The sequence below is a fragment of the Anthonomus grandis genome, chromosome 2 (assembly GCF_022605725.1).
Source record: "Anthonomus grandis grandis chromosome 2, icAntGran1.3, whole genome shotgun sequence".
In the NCBI taxonomy this organism is placed as follows: Eukaryota; Metazoa; Arthropoda; class Insecta; order Coleoptera; family Curculionidae; genus Anthonomus; species Anthonomus grandis.
The window spans coordinates 30,848,632-30,869,379 of NC_065547.1; the positions used below are offsets into that span (position 1 = coordinate 30,848,632).

The 20,748-nt window shown below is 34.9% G+C and overlaps 1 protein-coding gene across 2 annotated transcripts in view; it reads right to left on the reverse strand.

The window, feature by feature from the left end:
* The window catches only part of LOC126748057 (1-phosphatidylinositol 4,5-bisphosphate phosphodiesterase classes I and II), an 87,398-nt gene that overhangs the window by 8,344 nt on the left and 58,306 nt on the right, over window positions 1–20,748 (reverse strand). For both annotated transcript variants that reach the window (XM_050457034.1, XM_050457046.1), the window contains exons 6-11: window positions 20,242–20,381; window positions 19,919–20,181; window positions 11,801–12,000; window positions 11,528–11,741; window positions 11,345–11,474; window positions 5,050–5,389 (exon numbers count right to left, since the gene is read on the reverse strand). In XM_050457034.1, coding sequence (XP_050312991.1) covers window positions 5,050–5,389; window positions 11,345–11,474; window positions 11,528–11,741; window positions 11,801–12,000; window positions 19,919–20,181; window positions 20,242–20,381 — 1,287 coding nt within the window. The remainder of the gene's footprint in view (window positions 1–5,049; window positions 5,390–11,344; window positions 11,475–11,527; window positions 11,742–11,800; window positions 12,001–19,918; window positions 20,182–20,241; window positions 20,382–20,748) is intronic.

Here is a 20,748-nt window from a genome sequence, read left to right on the forward strand (position 1 = left end):
ACCCGCCCTTTGGATCACCAAAATTGTTCCTGACTGACGGAAAACAGCTAATATATTCGCGGCTGTTAACACCATTACACTACCCTCTTCTTAAGTTCCTTTCGCCCGAAATGATTCCAAAGATGGTGGATATCGATATCGGCATAAGGTTGCCCTCTTGCAAATGTCTTTTGTAGAAGTAGTAAACCACGCTTTTCTTCAGAGAAAGATTTTGAGACCACTTCTAATATGCTGCAAATTGCCAGGCTTCTCAGGTCCTCGGGAAACAACTCCTCTTTTAAAGAACACAAACTATCCCAAACATCCTTATACATTTTCTTCTGATGTGACGTCTCTTTAGTAACCAAGTAGACAATATTTCTATCATTCTCTTTATCAATTATCTTGAGTGCTTGGCCACACAATGTGCTAGAGTATACTCAGCTAGAGCACTAAACAGGTCTTGCTGCACTTTCCGCCATTAGAATTATGGGTATTGAATTCATCGAATGTCATATCCAGCTCTGGTTCGATTTGCCGCAGCTTGGTGTTTCGTGGTTTCTTCGTGGCTTTCACAATAAGAAGCCTGTCGGGTAACGTGACTGACTCGCGCTTTACCTCGTGGCGGCTTGTGTATTCTGTAATGTTAATATTTGGTGACTATAATCTACTAATAAAGGCCTAGTCCTAGAATACCAGTATTCTACAGATAAATATACGTTTTTAGATATGCCTCACGTTATTTTGCTTGTTTTTTCATTGTTATTTATTTCTTGTCCTAATTCACGTAATATATCTTTAAGATTTAGTTTTTAGCCATTTATGAAATTTACATACAGTGTGGTGACTTTAAGTGGAACAAATTCAGTTAAAACTAATCAAAATTTATCTCCTGAGACCCGTCGATTTTTGTTTATTTTTTTTCACATTTCAAGATAGTTTTTGTATTTTTTCACTTACAGGGGGAGTCCAAATTAATCCCAACTTTTTTTTTCAAATGGAAAGCCACTTTTTTTAAACTCTCATTGAAAAGAGCCCTTTTTCTTGATTAAATTGCCCTATTTACTTTTGTGATTATCTAAAGGAGAAATACGAAAAAAAAAATAAAAACCATTAAATTATTAAAAGTTGCGTTTAATGTATAAGATGATGAAGTGCTCAAAATGAGCACTATTTACTTGTTGGCAAAGCCCAAGACGATAATAAAATTTGTTTCTGACATTTTCTAACACTTTTGGAGATATTTGTCGGATTTCTTGCCTAATACGTTCTTTGAGTTCGTCTAGGTTTCCTGGTTTGCTCATATAAATTTGACTTTTCAAATGTCCCCACAGAAAAAAATCAAGTGGGGTGAGATCGGGAGAACGTGTCGGCCACTCAATTGCACCCCTTCTACCAATTCATCTGTTTGGAAAATTGTCATCTAAATACTGGCGTACATTACGGGCGTAATGTGGGGGAGCACCATTTTGTTGCATCCAGATTCTTTTATCATATAAATCTGGATCGAACTGACTCGGATATAAGGCATGTAAGACTGGAACTAGTTCATGTTCAAGAAATTCTAGATATCTTTCCCCAGTTAAAGTATCATTGAGGAATATGGGCCCTATAACTTGCCTGCCAATTATGCCAGCCCAAACATTAGTTTTCTGGGGATATTGTGTATTAGTTTCCCTTACCCAGTGTGGGTTCTCGTCAGACCAGTAGCGACAGTTCTGCTTATTAACATGGCCATTTAGGGTGAATGTAGCCTCATCAGAAAAAAGGATCCACTCCGAAGATATGCGATTTTCGTCAAAGGCGTTCATCATTAATTCACAGAACTGAACTTTGCGATCTGGATCCTCTTCCAATAACTTTTGAACGGGTTGCATTTTATAAGGTCGTTTGTTTGCACTTTTCAAAATTTTTGTAATAATTTAATGGTTTTTATTTTTTTTTCGTATTTCTCCTTTAGATAATCACAAAAGTAAATAGGGCAATTTAATCAGGAATAAGGGCTCTTTTCAAAGAGAGTTTAAAAAAAGTGGCTTTCTATTTGAAAAAAAAAGTTGGGGTTAATTTGGATCCCCCCTGTAGGTGAAAAAATACAAAAACTATCTTGAAATGTGAAAAAAAATAAACAAAAATCGACGGCAAAAATTAGGAATTTTGCGAGATAAAATTTGATTAGTTTTAACTGAATTTATCCCAGTTAAAGTCACCACACTGTATAAAACTATCTACTGATGCACATCCTGCTTACTTTTGTGAAATATCTATTGATTGTACTTATACATGGAGTTATTAATCACTTCTGTGAAGTGTTAAACATCTTCCTAAATTAATAAAACCAAAAATAATATATGTCTGATAATCCACAAAATTTTTGGAAGTATATTAATAAAAATAGCAAATCGTATATTTTTTCTTGAACCTAAATTGGGACCGCTGAAGAGGATTTATAAAAAGACATATTTTCCTTAGACTACCCGAAACGTCAGCGGCTCATGCAAGGTACTTTAATACGGTATATGAAATAATGGAATATAGATCAATCTGGCTTTCCCACTATCCCTGCGAAAAGTGTAAGATCTTCTCTATAAAGGGGAGCAAATGAGTCGGAGTTTTCACAGGCACAGAACGTGGTCAACAATTAACAGCGGTCTGTTGTATGAATGCTGCCGGAACTTTAATATTCTCTAAAGAAAACATGAAACAGGAAGTACTGAAAGTACTACAAGAGAACGGATGGATGAATTCTAATGTTTTCATTCAATGGATCAAGCACTTTAAGTTTATTAAGCCAACAACTGGAAAAAAAGTTTAATTGCTTCTAGACACGGAAGTTATGAAGATCTCAAAATGTTATATTGTTTTGCTTTCCACTGCATTGCAGCCATAGGGTGCGGCCACTTGACGTCTGCTTTTATGGGTCTTAACACATATTAGAATCAAGCACTAAATAACTGAGCCTATGCTAAAGTTGCAACATTTAAAAATGCCCAAAGCGGTTTCTCGTCAAGAGGAATTTGTGGGCTAAATGAATATATTTTTCCCGATCTGAGAGCCCGATCCCATGAGCAAACTGCGCATAGCCAAAGCAGAATAATCAACTGTCACCGGTTTTTCAGTAGCCGGTTTCTTACTCTTTTTCATTCTGTAACTTTTAAAATCTTCAGGTGGAAGCTCGTTTAACGGGATATGTTTTGGAAAACATTGAAATTGAACCTATTTGATTGAAAACAAAATTTTATTAATTCAAAATGATTCTCAAACAGTTTCTTACAGGATCTCTGCGAATCTTGCAAATCTTTAACGCATGTATGTTGAACACTGTGTCCTTGTCATCGAAATTTGTGTGTTACTACGTCAACCAGAGCGCATTGAGACACATGCATATCCGTCTCTGTTTTTATAGGCTATAAAACCAGAGACGGATTCCCAGTAAAAACAACCAATATACCTGAAGTTCCAGGCAATTCGAATGCAGTTGAATCTAACCACAAGAGCTATAAAAATGAACTAATGTGTATATCGTCAAATAAAAATCGATCGTATTTCAAATATATTTCTAACTCACCAACTGTAGAAATACCAGACTCGTCAAGATCTATTACAGTTTACGCCATATAGCTTGTTCCGGATCCTTAATCCTTCATATTAAGAGCATGGGTGAGATAACACATGTCACAGTTTTTTTCATTTATTTTTTTTAACTTATCCTAGTCAACAAATATTACATATATTTCCTGAGTTTAGTGTTGCCGGTGAAATAATTTTTCTCATTTGGCAGCCTTTAAATGCTGTTTCCCAAAAACGTGTACAGTGATTAAAAAATGTATCCCCTCTAAGAAATACTTGCCCTACTATTAGTCGAATACTTAACCGAAGGTGAGTTTCTAGATATTTGTGAAAAACAGTTTTCATGTTCCAATTTTTCAGGCAGGGGATATAGTCAGATCTTTATCAAGCTATTCAATCGGCCGAAATTTTTGAAAGTCTTATTTCGGATCATCTGAGCCGATCCACAGTGATTAATTTTGTTATATATGAGGCAACCTGTGTTCCATGCCTCAAGGCCGGTCGTCAAGTCGATGCTATTTACACCGATTCCTCCAAGGCATTTGATAGAGTTGACCACAGACAGCTGATTGCCAAATTAAAATCTGCGAGACTTTCTGAAAACCTGTTAACATGGCTGAAAAGTTTTCTGACAATTCTGTTCTACGTTTTAACCCTCTCAGAATGGTCATCGGTCACCTTTGTTGTTTAACCTTTTTATTAATGATGTATTCAAAACTTTATTCTCTTGTAGTAGCCTACTATTTGCAGATGTTCCTAAAACTTTTTAAAATAATAAAATCAACCATTTTTCTCTGAACAAATATACTCATTATCATCCACAAGAAAAATGCATAACATTTGCATCACTTAAAATCTTGAAATTGTAAATATTCCGTCTCTACTTAACAATATTGATCTTAAAATTCCCCCTTGTACCCTCAGGAACTATGACATATTTAAGACCGAATAGCATCACATAAATTATGGCTCTAACATGCCATTAATAAGATGACACTTGAAATTGTTAGAAGCTCACTGCAAGTTTTTAAGAAGAAATATGGTCCGTTAGATAAAGAATATAACAGACTCTAATTTATATTAAGTTTTGTTTGTGTATACTTTATGCGTTTATCTTGTTATTGTTTTATTTGCTATTTTCGATGTTTTTAGATAATTATAATTAGTTTAATTAGATAATAGTTACTTTTATAGACTTGAACACATATTAAGATAAAAACTTATTTTAAAGGAGTATCCCGTATATTATTAAATAAATAAAATAAACAAAGGTAACTTTAACTGGTTGTGGTACTACCCAGCATAAACTCGTATCTATTTTTCTTAGCGAAGAGATAGTTGGAAAAAGCTATAAAGCTTTCTTGAGAGAATACTCGTTTTCTAATATATGTAATACCATAACTTCTTACTTTTTAATTCACACCCAAAAGAATTAGAAAAACAATACAGCAAAAGAACATATGCCTATCCAACATAACTAAATAAAATTTTCCTCAAGTTTACCTTAGTCTTAAATCGTTTTCTAACAGTATCAGCCGGTAACCCGTACATCTCCACCTCCACATAAGTCCCCACCCTCTTATCAGTCAAAAATTGACCGGAAATAACTTGAATCTTGACGGTTCCGGCTACGATACCGTCCACGGTGGACTCGGCAAACGGGTAAAACCTTCGATCAGTTCTCCTCATAAATTCCGGTTTGAGTAAATAACCGGACCGGAAGTTGTATTCGAAAATGCCCAAATTGAGCTGCATCGCCAGATCTAACGTTTGATAATTGAGAGCGACCAGTTGGCAACCGGCGTTCCAGAAGACTTGTGGCATGAAGTTCGATGAATCAAATCTGAAATTTAGTTCAAAAAGAGTTATTGTACGTCTTTTTAACGGCGTTAATTAATTAAAATGTATGTCCCAAATAAGTGATAATTTGACGTAGTCGTCGTGAATATCCCACGAATTTTATATAAATGTTATGCTAGAAATATTTTATTTAAAAATAAGCTAATCTAGGAAAATAGGAAATTAAGAGAGTTTAATTTTAAAAACTAAAGCAATAGTTATGGAATTAATGATGAATTTTTATGTTTTCTAGTACTTTTTCTAATTTTCGTTATAAATAAAGGAGCATTCCGGGACATTTCTAGAATATTTAAATGAAATATTCCAGGGATTTTTATTTAATGATACAGGCTATACAAGGATATTTCAGAAATTTCCTTGTAAATTTTGAACGATATTCTTAGGCAACTTCTTTATAGGATAAGTATATATCCTCTTGTATTTCTTTAAACAATTGAAAATTACAGATTTCTCTATACCTAACCTAAATTAATTCCAGAATACATTCGTTATGACAATCAATTCCAGGGACGTTATTTTGATTACATTCAAGATGGATTTTATTATTAACGCTTAAAATGAGTGCAAATTAATTAGCAATAAACATATTAGTGATTTTCTAAAATTAATTAATTTTCTGCATTGATATTAAGCTTTTTTTTCAACTAATTTAAACGCAAAATGAATTTTTAAGTTTATACAATTTTTCTTAAAATGAACTAAAGTCATAATACTAATTTTCAGTTAGTTTTATTCAACTAATTCAATGGTAAAATCAGATTTTTGATACCACCAACAGTTTGGCCAGAATCCAACATTTTTCTTGAATATCAAAATAAACCTATAGATATGCTACTTATTTTCAACTACTTTTGCCTCATTCATTCAATGGTAAAATTATTATTTTAGCCGAAGCAACGGATTTCTCAAAATCCAATTTTTATCTACAGCCATACACATTTTATCTACTTTTGCCCAAATAATTCAATAGTAAACTCAGATTTTAAATGTGATCAACAGCTTGGTCAAAATCAAACATATTTTCATTAAAATTAAAATAAACCCACGATATAGTATTATTTCAATGAAATGAAATATTTATTGACTTTCTAAAAATTATATTTTTTTCATAAAAATTTTCGTTTTTTTTAAATTGAAATAAACCAATCGACATTTTGAGCTACATTTTAAAACATATACAGAATGTCCTGAATTGCAGTATCCAAACTTTAACTGAGTATACTGTGTTCAGAATAAGTCTTAATTTTCCTTATATACGTATGTATATTATTGTTAAAATTTCAAGAAACAAAAAAATTCTTAATCCGTGAAACCAGTATGACTAAATAGTATTTCTAAGCTCTTTGGTCTCTAATAACTCTATTCCAGAAATCCATTAGGTTACGTAAACTTCTGGTTAATATCAGTATACACCTGCAATAGACATAATAATTCATTCATTAATCAGTTCTTATTTGAGAGCGAACTCTGAGTTTCCTAGATTACCTTTCATAATCTGGTTGCCCATGAATATCAGTTAGAATTTCCTTTGAGAAGTTCAAGCTCTTTAGACCTAGCCCAAGACGTAAAACCTAGATGAGGTATTGCAATTTCCAAGTTCTTTGGCCTCTAATAACTCTAGGTGAGACTACAGAAATTAATTTTCATTCAGGTTCATGTCAGTGAAATCCATGAGACAAGGATTCTTCATTGGATTTTCCTTTATTGTCTGGGAACAGTCAGTGAAATTCCAGGAATCCATCATAAACCTTATGTAAGACAGTTTCGCATGTTGGTGCTAAGAGTATTTAACCTTCAATTTTCTTTTTCTTACAAATGATTTTGGCCTTTGAATAGAGTTGAAAGTTGAAAGGAATTCTTCATAATTTAGACTTCCTAAGTAAAACTATACCAATAATCATTTGGATATTTAAGCATTTTTGCCTCGGTGTGCACCGAGGCTTCTTCTCCAATGCAAGGACTTAATCAATGAATCAATCGTTTTTAAAGAGAGTTCTGTCTCAGGATCATAAATATGATGTGTGATGAAGTAATATGTTTCTCTAGGTAGTGCGGTAATCTTTTGCTAAAGTCATCATTGCCATGTAAACTGAGAGCCTGCAGGATATGGTTTCAATTTTTTACTCGAAATCCATTTATATCCTATTTTAAAATATCTTTCAGATCAAAAGGTGCCTTTTGCTACCCCAAAGACGTGTTCCAAATTTAATAAAACTATTTTTGTAATAAAAAAGTTATAATTAAAATAATTCTTTTTAAAATTTTAACACCCTGTATTTAGAAAATAAAGCATTTTAATTTATGTTTATAAAAAAAATTAACGCTTATTCTGAATGCAGTTATTTGGAGACTGCAATTTGGGACATCCTGTATATTCCTGAAATGGCTTGAATGTCGCAAATGCTTAATTTCTAAGATACAGGGTGTAAAGTTTTATTTATTTTTTTATTTTTTGTTAATACCAACATTATAATAATTTAAGTTATGCAGATATTTAAACGAAAATTGGCATCTTGGGGTTTTTTGATATGGTAAATTCAAATTTCAGGTTACGAGGGTTCTCACTTGTAGAGGGCGTTACATTTTCATATCTATCATTTTCACGTAAAAAATATATGTTGGTCAAAGTCGCTACGAGCCAGCGTTTTCGAGATTTTTGGAATTAAAATAATAAATGCATTACATTTCAACGTTTTAGATTCGAAATATCATCAGCTTTAAATATGGAATCTGGAGTTTTTATTCACTATTCAATGCTCTTTTGAAACTTATATTAGTTTTATTTAATATTTTTTTGTTACAAAATATTTTTTATTTAGTGAAAAAAAATTACCTTTAAGTTCTTACGATAAATATCTACTTTTGAAAAAGCCACTTAGTGGAACATAAGTTATAACAGTTGTTCAAAATATGAACCCCTAACTGCAATACAGGCGTCTATTCTACGACGCATCGATTGGCGAACTCGTTCAAATATTCCGGGTGTGTGTTTAATTGTTTCACAGGATGAGATAATGCGATTTCGTAATTCTTCCACAGTATCTACTGGGGTTGTATAAACCAAATGTTTAAGGTGACCCCAAAGCAAAAAAGTCCAAGGAATTAAGGTCTGGAGATCTGGGAGGCCAAGATTCAGTTCCTCCTCGGCCTATCCAAAGATTCGGATACACTGTTTTTAAATATTTACGTGCAACTAAACTGAAATGAGCTGGGGCTCCATCGTGCATGAAGTACATTTGCAATCTTAACTGCAATGGAACATTCTCTAAAAGTATGGGCAATTCGTGTTCGAGGAAATGACGATAAACATCTCCAGTAAGCCTCAATGGCAAAAAGAATGGGCCTATCAAATGGTCTGCAACAATTCCAACCCATATGTAAAGAGAAAATTAATGTTGATGACGGCCTTCTAAAATTGCATGTGGATTCTCATCCGCCCATAGGTGATTATTGTGAAAGTTCATTATGGCTTCTCTGGAAAAATTTGCTTCATCCGTGAATATTTGTCTTAAAAACTGGGGGGTCTTCGCCAATTTTTTGTTGCATCCAACGGCAAAAATTTAGTCTTAACGGAAAATCAGTCGGTAATAGTGCTTCTACCCGCTGGATATGATAAGGGTATAAAAAGTTATTCTTTAAAATTATGAAAACCGTAGGAGGACTTACATTTCAGTAAAGCAATCTTTCTAGTGCTTGTTGCAGGATTTTCTCAATTTCATGAAGCACATTTTCTTCTACTCGTGGAGTTGCTGCTGTGCGCGGTCTCATGTTACCAGTAGTTTGTTGAAAACTTCCAGTGTCACAAAGGCGTTGATGGAGACGGGCAAATATCGTATGATGCGGGATAACACGATGAGGATATTTCTCCTCATAAAGACGCCTGGCGGCTAATGAATTGCCGTTGGCCAAACCATAAACAAAATGCTTATCGCACATCTCACTATTTGTGTAAACCATTGCAAAAAATTAATAGTTGAAAAATTATTAAACCCGTTCGGTATAATGGATAAATGGGTACTAAATGTATGTACGTTAAAGGCCTTCTCATACATATTTTTTTTTAGTATTTCTGTCGCCTGTAGGGATTTGTTATACACAACATAATTTTTTTTTACACAACTTAAAAAAAAAAAAATTATTGTGACTTTTAAAATGTAATGCATTTATTATGTTAAGTCTAAATATCTCGAAAACAGTAGGTTGTAGCGATTTCGACCAAGATACCTTTTTTCCGTAAAAATAATAGATAAATCTACTTTTTTATTAAAAAAATAATTTAAGCAACCATAAAAAAGATATTATGACACTTTTAAAGTATAAAAAACCGTGTATGTAGCTTCACCTCTACAAATGCGAACCCTTGTAACATTAAATTTGAATTTACCATATCAAAAAATCCCCAGATGCCAATTTTCGTTCAAATATCTACATAACTACCAAAATTATTAAGAAAAAACAAAAATAAAAATAAAACTGTAACACCCTGTATCTTAGAAATTAATAATTTGCGGACATAGGTTAATAAGGACTTTTTTATTATTTTTAAGCAAGGAAACACCTGAATTTTCTCGCAATATTAATGAACCCTGTTATCTTGAGTATCTGTTATTGTGGTATTTAGATTTCAGGTAGTTACAAATTGAATAATCCGATTTCTACGATGAGGAGCAAACCAACACATGACGACTTCTGATAATATTTAAATAAGCTAATTGTTATTTGATGACACATGCTGTTTTCTAGATGTCTTAGAAGGATTTTCCTGGAGATATTCGTAACAGCAGAAGCGGATTTGTTTCAACTATTCTTGGAATTTCTTTATGCTATTCGATCGTAAATTAAATGCCTATTACGGAAGGTTTTTTTTTTTTGGTAAAATCTGAATGTATTTGAAGGCGTCATTGAAGGATGTTCCAAGAATGTAAAATTATCACAGTCAAATGTCCTTGGATTCTCGTCTCGAAATGTTCCTGTAGATTTTCTAAACAGCCGAAGTACACGTGATTTTTTTTTAAGATACTATTAAAACTACGAACTAAGATTAGGTATTACACTTTATTCTGTAAAACCAGTGTAGTTCCTGAGTTATGAACCAAAATAGCATTTAATAAGCAAAACTATTCATTTCTTGAAATACTCAGTTGTACTACTCTTTAATAATAAAATTTCTCGAAAAATATTAGAATTATGAGAAAAAGTATCTAATATTTTATACAAAAACTGCTAAGCTGCAACTTTTTTCTTACAATCCTCATCTTTAGGATCAAGCCAGAAAATATTAGAATTATGACAAAAAAGTAAGTAATATTTTTTAAATAAAAATTGCCAATCTACAACTTTTAGTTATTACACTTTGTTTGGTTTTAGGTTTTTGGTCCATAATGCTAAAACCACTGGTTCTAGCATTATGAACCAAAATATGCATTACTGGGCAAAATTATCCAGTTCTTGCAATGCTCACTTTAAAAATAATTTTTTTTTTCGTAAACTATTAGAATTATGAAAAAAAAGTTATTAATATATCTTAAAAAAAATCCCATTTTAGAACTTTATTAGTTATTATACTTTTTTGCTGGAACCAGTGGCTTCCGAGTCATATAACCAAAATGTTCATTACTGGTCAAAATTATTTAATTCTTGCAATCCTCATCTTTAAAGTCAATTTTCTCAGAAAATAATAGAATGATGAAAAACAAGTAACTAATAGTTTTGATATAAAATTACCAATCTACAAATTTAGTAATTACACTTTTTTCGCAAAAACCATGCAGAAATTTCTGATTTAAGGACCAAAATATCTACATTTGAGAGAGACTTTCTTAATATCACAAAAAGCTCTTATATTTTTAAATATCGGGGTTAGTTTCAAATGTTAGTAGTTTTTAAATGTTAGTGCTCATTTGGCATATTGAGGCATAAAATTAGGGCACATATTTACCTTGTTCCAACCGGATAAACTCTGCTCAATTGATGTTTATTATAATTAACAAATTGTATTGGATACTCCTTCAGGAGAGCGGTGGCTTGACGTTCATCGAACGAGGACATTTCATAGCAACGTTTCTTTTCTAAAACGAAGAATTTTAAGTGAAAACAAAAAAAAAAGTAAGAATTATTATACTTTTGGCATTTTCGAAACTAGAAAAGTGCACCGGTTGCACGTAGTTAACTAAAGCGGAAATTTCCGACCCCGCCTCGGTTTCCGTGCTCTGTTTGTTCGGTTCCGAGGAGCCTCCCTCTGTGCTTTTATTAATCGGAGCCTCCCCTTCGATATGCTCCACTTCGTCGTCTGTACTCGATTCTTCGTCTTCTGTTCCTGTAGACTCTTTGGAACCCTGAAAGTTTACATGCAAAATTTGCTGTTTTCTTTTTTTTTAGTTGAATTTTGTTATACCTGTCTGGTTTGTAATGGGGGAGGATGGTGAGGTAGAGGAGCCTCCCCATTGCCGGTCAGATCTATGGAGCCCTGGGCCTCCGGAGGGTGTTGCGGGGCTTCGACGGCGGCTGGAGGCCGTTTGTGGTGGTGATGGTGTTTCTTTTTGTTTTTTATAATTATTTTGCGTTTTAGTAAGGAAGGAGGAGGCAGTGAGGCACCTGGAATGTTGAGAAAAAATTCTTTCATAATTAGGTTTAGGTTTATTTATTTAACTACGTTATAAAAAGTATTTGTAGCAAGTCAAAAGTTAAAAAAATACAGAGAACAAAGGAAATTTTAAGTAAATATAAAACATTATACGACACACAATATTCGAACAGGTGACACAATAAATATGTTGACACTCTTGTTAAAAACTATGACTCATAAACTCATTAGTTGAATAAAATGAGTTGGTAATTAAAATGCGCTTGACGGTCCTTTTGAAGATTTGGTTCTCTAGCAATTTTATCTCATTGAATTGACGAAACAGTGGGCTGCCAAGGCAGTTGTGCATATAGGTCTCCTGATCCGTCATGGCCCACCGGGGGTTACCAGAGCCCAACATCCTTAGAGAAACCGATAAGGCTCTCTGGTCTGAAGGACTTAAAGTCGTTCGGTACACTGAAAGTGTTACCCAAGTATTTGAACCTGGCGCGTGTGAGTGCTGGGCACTCCCCGACTACATGGTCAACGCTTTCATTCTCCTCACAGCACCATCGGCATTTCGGGTTGTCCGTAGTACCGATAGTATAGAGATGGCTTCTTAAGTGCCAGTGACCGGTTAAAAGACTTGTCACTAGCCGAATTTCGCGTCTTTTTAGGCGTAGTAGATTTTTGGTGAGACAGGCAGAGGGCCCACCTATGTGCGCTTTGGCCTGTCTCATACCAGGGCACTCAGTCCATCTTCGGTGGGTCCACTTGTCCAGCAGACCCTTCATTGACGCGACCGCAACGCATTTGGCGATACCAACTATGGGTTTTGGCGCCATCGGCACATTCGCGGATCCCAGTCTGGCAAGAGAGTCCGCTTCCTCATTACCTGCAGGTATCCAGACGAGCTGGACCCTGCATCCAACCTGTACCAGTTTTTTCAGGACTTTTATGCACTCTAGTACAAACTTGGAGCTCACCTTTGCGGCCGTGATAGCCTTAATGGCAGCTCTGCTGTCCGAGCATATTGATACGACTGTATTGCGGTGTCCGCAGCTTAGGATTTTCTGTCCGCATTTTAATACAGCGAATACTTCGGCCTGGAAGACAGTGGCGTGCTCCCCCAGCGAGTATGCCCTACTGGTATGTGGGATCCCACCAATAAGCCCTGATCCAGCTCTGTTATTTATTCTGGAGCCATCTGTGTACCAGATGGTCCCCCTATTAGGCAATGCAGGTCTGTTGGAATGCTGCCACTCCTCTCTGCCTGCAATGTGCGTCACGAATCCCTCGCAGTCCACAGTCACTGGAGCCATGCAGTCACTGCCCATCAGAAGGAGAGGACATTCCTGTATGGCCCGTGACCAAATTTTTGCGTGACCGGCACGTAGTTCGCCGAGGACGTATAGCCTGTACGCAGTCTTCATTGCCTCGAATTGCACAACGAGGTTCAGAGGTGAAAGGCTCAGCAGAGTCTCAAGCGCTCTAGCTGGCGCCGTCCGCATGGAACCCGTTATGCTGAGACATGTAAGACGTTGGACTCTGTCCAGTTGAGCACGAATTTTCGCTTTCTCCGTACATGGCCACCAAACGATAGCCCCGTATGTGAGAAGAGGTCTCACAATGCGTGAGTAGATCCAGTGGAGGATCTTAGGAGACAGACCCCAGGTATTGCCGAAAGCCCGCCTGCAGGCCCATAGCGCGCAGGTGGCCTTCTTTATTCTGGTGTCTGCATGATCGTGCCAGGAGAGTTTGGGATCCAACTTGATTCCCAGAAATCGAACTGCCCTGGAGTAATGCAGCTGCACGCCACCTAGAGATATAACAGGGGGCGTGCCAAAGTTACGTCTCCTCGTGAATAGTAGAAGCTCTGCTTTTTTGGGGTTAATCCTGAGACCCCCCCCGAGAGGCACCATATGTCCACCATACGCAGGGCTCTCAGCATAAGGCCCTGCATTGAGACGGCGTTTTATCTCATTAGGCAACTTATTATAGAGATTGACATTTGAACTATTTTTAATGCTTTTAGTTAACCTATAATGTGGCATTCTTAAATTGTCAGATCTGCCGGTGGAAATTCCAGATGATGAACCAGTTGCGTAATTGGAACGATTTGCATGAACCTCCAACAATGTATAAAAAATGAATGCTGAAGGCAATGTCATTATTCCCAAGAAGAAAAAGATGTTACGGCATGACTTTAATGGTCCCAAGTATGTCATAATTCGTACAGCTTTTTTTTGCATACGAAAAATTTTCAATGCGCCAGAAGAACCACAGTAGAGGATAATACCATATAACAATTTCGAGTAAAATAACGCAAAATAAGTCACCTTCAATGCTGCTATATTTAAAGTCTCTTTCAAAGTTCGTATCGCAAATATTGCAGAGACTTTTAGAGGGAGCATCGATATGCGGGCTCCGGCTCAATCCAGAATCAATGTTTATTCCCAAGACACAATTACTATTAATGCTCAGTACTAACATTAAGTTTTTCAGTTTTGGCACCATTTAAAAGCAGATTATTTGCACAAAACCAATGTAGGGCCCGCTCATTGGCTAATAAAATTGCAGAATTCAAATCAGGCTTAGGTTTTCCCTTACAATCCATGTTTGTGTCATCTGCAAATAGTGAATAAGCAAAGGGCCACAAATATGATGGTAAGTCATTTATATAAATAAGAAAAAGGAGCGGATCCAAAACGCAGTCCTGGGGCACCCCATACCTCTGTAGTAACAACTAATTTTTTCAAACTAATTTAATGGTAAAATTATATTTTTGATAGCTTGTACCATTTTTTTTAAATCTGTAAATTTACTAAAAATTTAATTAAACACATCGACATGGTACTCACTTTCAGATAATTTTTCCAACTGATTTGATGGTAAAGTTTGACTTTTAAGAGCAAACATCGTTTTCCCAAGATTTGTAAACTTCGTAAAAGTTAAAATAAATCCATCCACATAATACTCATTTTCACCAAATTTTTTGAAACAAATTAATGTTATAACTAGATTTTTGATAGCATTTATTTTTCCCAAGACTTGATCATTTTGGAAAAAATTAAAGCAAAATCATCGGCATAGTATCCATTTTTAGCTAATTTTTTCCAATAATTTTAACGGTAATATTAGATTTTCGATAACATTTACCGTTTTCATAAGATCTTTAAATTAAAATAAGCCTATCTGCCTATCTCCATATTACCCATAGTATAAGCCCATAGTACTCTTTTTTCCCTAATTTTAAATTAAATAGCGGTCAATCTAAGATGTTGCCAACATTGCCAATATATAGTACGTGACGTCACAAGCCATCTTATGGATTTCCAGTCTCATTCACATATGAGGTAATAGACAGACTTTTGACATTTATCAATAACATTACTTGTCAATAAAAATTTTATAGATATTTTCCGATAAATTTAACTACATTTTCTAAATTTTACTAGTTTTCTTACAAATTGGCAAAGAAAACAGAATAACATCTTGGACTAAAAAACCAACCAAACATAGGCTTATACAACCAAATATAAAGCCTAAAATTAAAATGTTTAAATAAACAAATAACCCACAAAAGATTAGCCTTGTCAGGGGTTTACGAATATACAGAGTAATCATTTATACGAAGTAGTTTTTTTTAACCCATTTACGCCTACCGTCCTTTTAAAAGGATTTCAAAAAGAAACCTGTATTTTTCTGATTCAGCTGACGGTTTGAAGATGTCGCCAGTGTCACATTATATTTAGTTAACATCTTAAACAAGGTCAATCGCGATCGTTAGGATTTTGGTAATTTTTGAATCGATAGTGACGAATAAAACACGCTGTGTTTCTGGTGATTTTGCAATGAGTGACTCAAGGTAAGATATGTTAAAACTCGTTTATTTTTTCGTTCTTGTTTTGATTGTTTTTAACAAATAACATAACATACTGACCTTTTTATATATTTGTGGTTATGTTTCACACTTCTTGATTAATCCAGGAGCGTTCAATTAAACGAGTCCTTTTAAAAGGACGGTAGGATTATATACTACTATGTGGTTTTTTACAGGTATTGGAAAAAGCCACTAACCCTGGCAGAAATCTTAGAGGAATTGGAGAATGACTCTACGTCGGACATTCCTACAGGCATTACAATTTTTCCACCCGAAAATGCCAACGAAAACTGCGATACCGATGAAGATTCTGGTGCTGAAGACGATGTAGTACCAAATAATTTACCCGGAGTGCAACTAAGGGCCCCGGCGGAAATTGAATTTGACGTAGAAGGTAAAGACGACTGGGACAGTGATGACGATCTACCACTGTGCACTTTTGTTTGCGACCTAAACACATAAAGACGTTTGACTATACTCTCAATAAAGATTTAGAGTCTACTTTTCTGCAATGGCAATCAGTTCAAACTGCACAAAGCAATCGTTCCCCTGGAAATATTTTCAAGCTGTTCTTTGATGAGAACTTGGTAGGAGAAATTATCAATTTTACCAATATTTATGCACAGTAAAAAAACCGCCCCGGTAACGTTACTGTAGACGAGATGTACTGCTTCATAGGGGTGTTACTTGTCACTGTTCTAAGGCGACATATGTATTGGCAAAATTGCAACGATACCCAGAATAAACTTATATTAGCCGCTATTTCCAGAGATAGATTTCAATTCATAATGAGTAATCTTCATTGCAGTGATAATACTTCCCTTGATAAAAAAGACAAGTACTCTAAACTGCGTCCTCTTTTCAAGAGCCTAAATAAAAGTTTTTTTGATTATGCCCCAGTTGAAAAGAATCACAGCCTTGATGAGGCCATGATACCGTATTTTAGGAGACATAGCGGTAAGCAATTTATTCGAGGCAAGCCTATAAGGTGGGTATAAATTTTGGGTAGGTACCCTACGCCTTGGATACATTGTTTATTTTGATCCCTACCAAGGTGCGTCGATAACAATTCCGGACAAATATAAACACCTGGGTTTGGGAGCGTCAGTTGTTCTCCAATATGCAGATGTTTTACAGAAAATGCCTTACCAGCCCTTTCACATATTTTTTGACAATTTTTCACATCTTTGTCACTTCTAAAGGAGTTAAAATTGAGGAATATCAAGGAAACTGGTACTATACGTGAAAACCGGATCCCACAATCTCCATTTAGCAATGCGGCAGTTCTGAAGGAAAAGACACGAGGTACATTTGAATGGGGTGTTGCCGATAATGAAATCGGATTATGCAAATGGAATGACAACAGCGTTGTTACTTTAGCCACCAATGCATGTTCAGTTTTGCCAGTAAATAAGGTCAAACGATTTTCACAGGCTGAAAAAAAGCATGTTTATATAGATCAGCCTCAATTGATCAAGGCATACAACGAAAATATGGGAGGTGTAGACCGTAGTGACCAAAACATAAGCCAATATAGTTTCAGTACGAGGTAAAAAGTGGTATTTTCCGTTATTTTCCCACTGTGTAGACATGGCCTCACAAAACTCGTGGCAACTCCATAGGAATAATGGTGATACTCTTGACCAACTTCAGTTTAGAAGGGACCTAGGGACACAGCTGCTTGAAACGTACAGGAAAACAACTAAGAGAGGACCTTCGAAATTGCCAAAAACTGCATTCCAATTCTCACGTTACGATAGACTAGATCATTTAGTTACATATCACGAGAGTCAGCGGAAATGTGCTGTGTGCCACAAAAAAGCAAATTTTGTGTGCTAAAAATGTGAAGTTGGTCTTCACCCAAAAAACTGTTTTGTGGACAATCATACAAATTAGTTTTTAAGTTTAAGTTTTAAGTATTTTGCTAAGCATTTTGTAAGATATATAAACATATTTTTAAGTCTTTACCTTAGAACATTGAAAGGCCTTTCAATGTTCTAAGGTCTTTACTTATTTTTCTAATAGTAGCCGTTTATCTTACCGTCCTTTTAAAAGGATCGCCGTTTTTTCCAAAACTGGAAATTGAAAAAAAAATCATGATTTTTTCTCGACTTATAGGACCTTCTATTGACCGTTTTTATGAAAAAAATATACAAATTCGGAAAAATATAGTTTCAGGGTCAAACGGGTTAAATAAAAAAGTTTAAACAAAATCTTAATTTGGTCCTATCAAACTTATTACACTAATAACGATAAAAACTTACATATGCTATTCGAAATTTTAATGCTAAACTAGTGCTAAAATACCTTTAAATAACGATTTTGTAATATTGTGCAATTAACAATCGATGTCTAAAAAAGAATATAGTCTTGGAAGTCTAACGATCAAAGTAGTTATTGATATCTCTCAAAATACGGTTTTGCGTCTAAATCGGGCATAAATAGTGATAAATAAGGGTGTTCATTTATACTACTATTGGCATTTTTGTAAAAAACATCTATACATCTACTTATTTTTAGAGCCTATAAATTATTCAGTATACTCTCTTGATTGGCTCAGAATTTCCACACTCCTTTAATTATGCTTTAAACAAATATCTATAATGAATCCCAAAAAAGCAGCAGAAAGTACTAAATGAATTTTTGGACTCAGATACAAGTAGAAGCGCTGTCCTAATGTAATGTGGTGTTTATTTTTGGTAGGTAGCCAGTTCAGTGTTTTTTGAGCCAATAGCGTCGGGTGTAAACTAATAGCCCTAGGACCAACAATTTACAGGTTTAAGTTTCTTTATAGAATGCGTCCGAAGAAAAAATTACGTTTTTAAGATTATCCTCAATAACCATTTTTGCACAATTTCTAGTGACCTGATATATGTTTTTAAAGCACTATCCCATACTACAAAACCATTCTAAAGCTCTGAAATCTATTTTATCCTGTATAAAATCTCCTACATATTTTATAATATCAAAATAAAATACCTTATCCTAAATTTGAAATTTTTTCAAGGAAACTTTAAGTCCAAATAAAATAATAACAATAAAAAAAAGAAAAAACCCACATTAACTGAGGCAACTAACATAACAAATAAATAGCACGTTTTTTTATTAACTTAAGATTCCAGACTATAAACTACCTGAAAATTAGAAAAATTTAACAGCAACCATATTTATCAATAGTAAAAGTTCCTAACTCGTAAAATACCATTATTTTATTGTACGGTTAAGTGCGATTGCAACTGTGAACTTATTTTCTCTTGCTAATTTTAATCCTTCTCGTAGAGTTTTCTAATGCTCATACTCTACTGAAGTGAGGTCTGACGATAAAAATATACTAGAACCATTTACTTCTCGGCATTTTTTTAAATCTCATATACTATTTAAGTTTATAACTAATAAATTCCACGAGTAATGGCCTCTTGAGAGTCTTCTTTTGATTCTCTTATTTTTTTACTGTCTTCTTTTTCTTCTTTTGATATAGTGAATATTTACAAAACGACAATCCAATTTGATGGTACTATTGACTATTTCCAAGAAGGCCCGAATGTCCTCTACTTCGGTTGATTTTTCTGGAAAACCGTAGACTATCAAATTAAACTTTCGTACTTTCTAGCTCAATTCAGCGTTTTCTTCTTTCAATATTCTGATCCAAAAGTTCTAAACTTATTGATTTAATATGTTCTTTAATGAGTTTTAATTTGCTCGTGGTGGTTCTGTTCAGAATTTCTATCTACATCGTTGTCCTTATCACACTTTCTAGGAACAAAGACAGAGTGTGCTAAACACAGACGTGTCCGCTACAATTTCTAAGTGTGATTCCTATGAGTCATATAAAATACTGGGTTACAATATTCTATATTCAGATTGTAACTAGTTAAAAGGTTTTAAACTTAAAGTCTGTTTAATTTAATTAAAGTAACACACTTTATACAAAACAAACATATTTTTCCAAGTTTTTTGACTTTAAAACTAAAACAAAAAAAAATAGGGAGACAAATTCAACTAGACTTGTAACTAAAATGTCCACCAGACTGCAACATAGGAATAATTAAAAAACTCGGATACTTTACCCGGTTCGAGTCGATGACTATCTAGGGGCGCTTCCAGTAACATGTCGCCAAAAATCTCCCGACAATATCCGGCAATTTTCGCCTGTTGTCGCGGATTACAGTGGTTCTCAAATGACAAAATAACCGGATAATCGGAAGTTTTGAAGGCGGTTTCCGCGATCGCCTCCAGTACCTCCTTGGCGGAAATTTCCGGTACGAAGGTGTACCCGTGGACGATTACCGGTTCTTCAGTGCGGCCGTTCCAGAAATCCAACTCGACACACCTGGAATGTTACAGGAAGGGATAAAAACGAGTTTATTAGGGCGGGAACGTTCGAACTAACCTACATCCGGCTAACAAACATTGTCTGTACATTTCCGGACTGGCTTTCCCGGTTAACTGGTGTCCGCACAGGTAGGTGTTGTGGGACGAATTTATAAAATAATGTGCCAAAGGTTGGTCCATGTCGTCTGTCAATTCAAACTGTAATAAATAGATATATTATACAGGGTGTCACGCGAGATAAGGGACAACATTTCACTACGTATTCTTAATTACCTAGGTCAGTTCAAGTCTAAAATGTCCTATCAGTCTGCAAATGCTTATTTACAAGATAGGATTTTTTAAATTTATTAGCGTTGGTAGCTTAAAAATCTGTATGCAACAATCGAACCGAATTTCCAACGCCATTTTTTGGTTAATGTTTGATGTGGTTTGTTAGTCATCAGTTCGTCGGGCCTTATATGTTTGACATCTGCAATGTACCTTCAGTTCATACGAGAAGAACTGTCTCTGTTGTTAGAAGATATTTTGATTCAAAAAGGACAATAAAGGTGGTTACAGCATGACA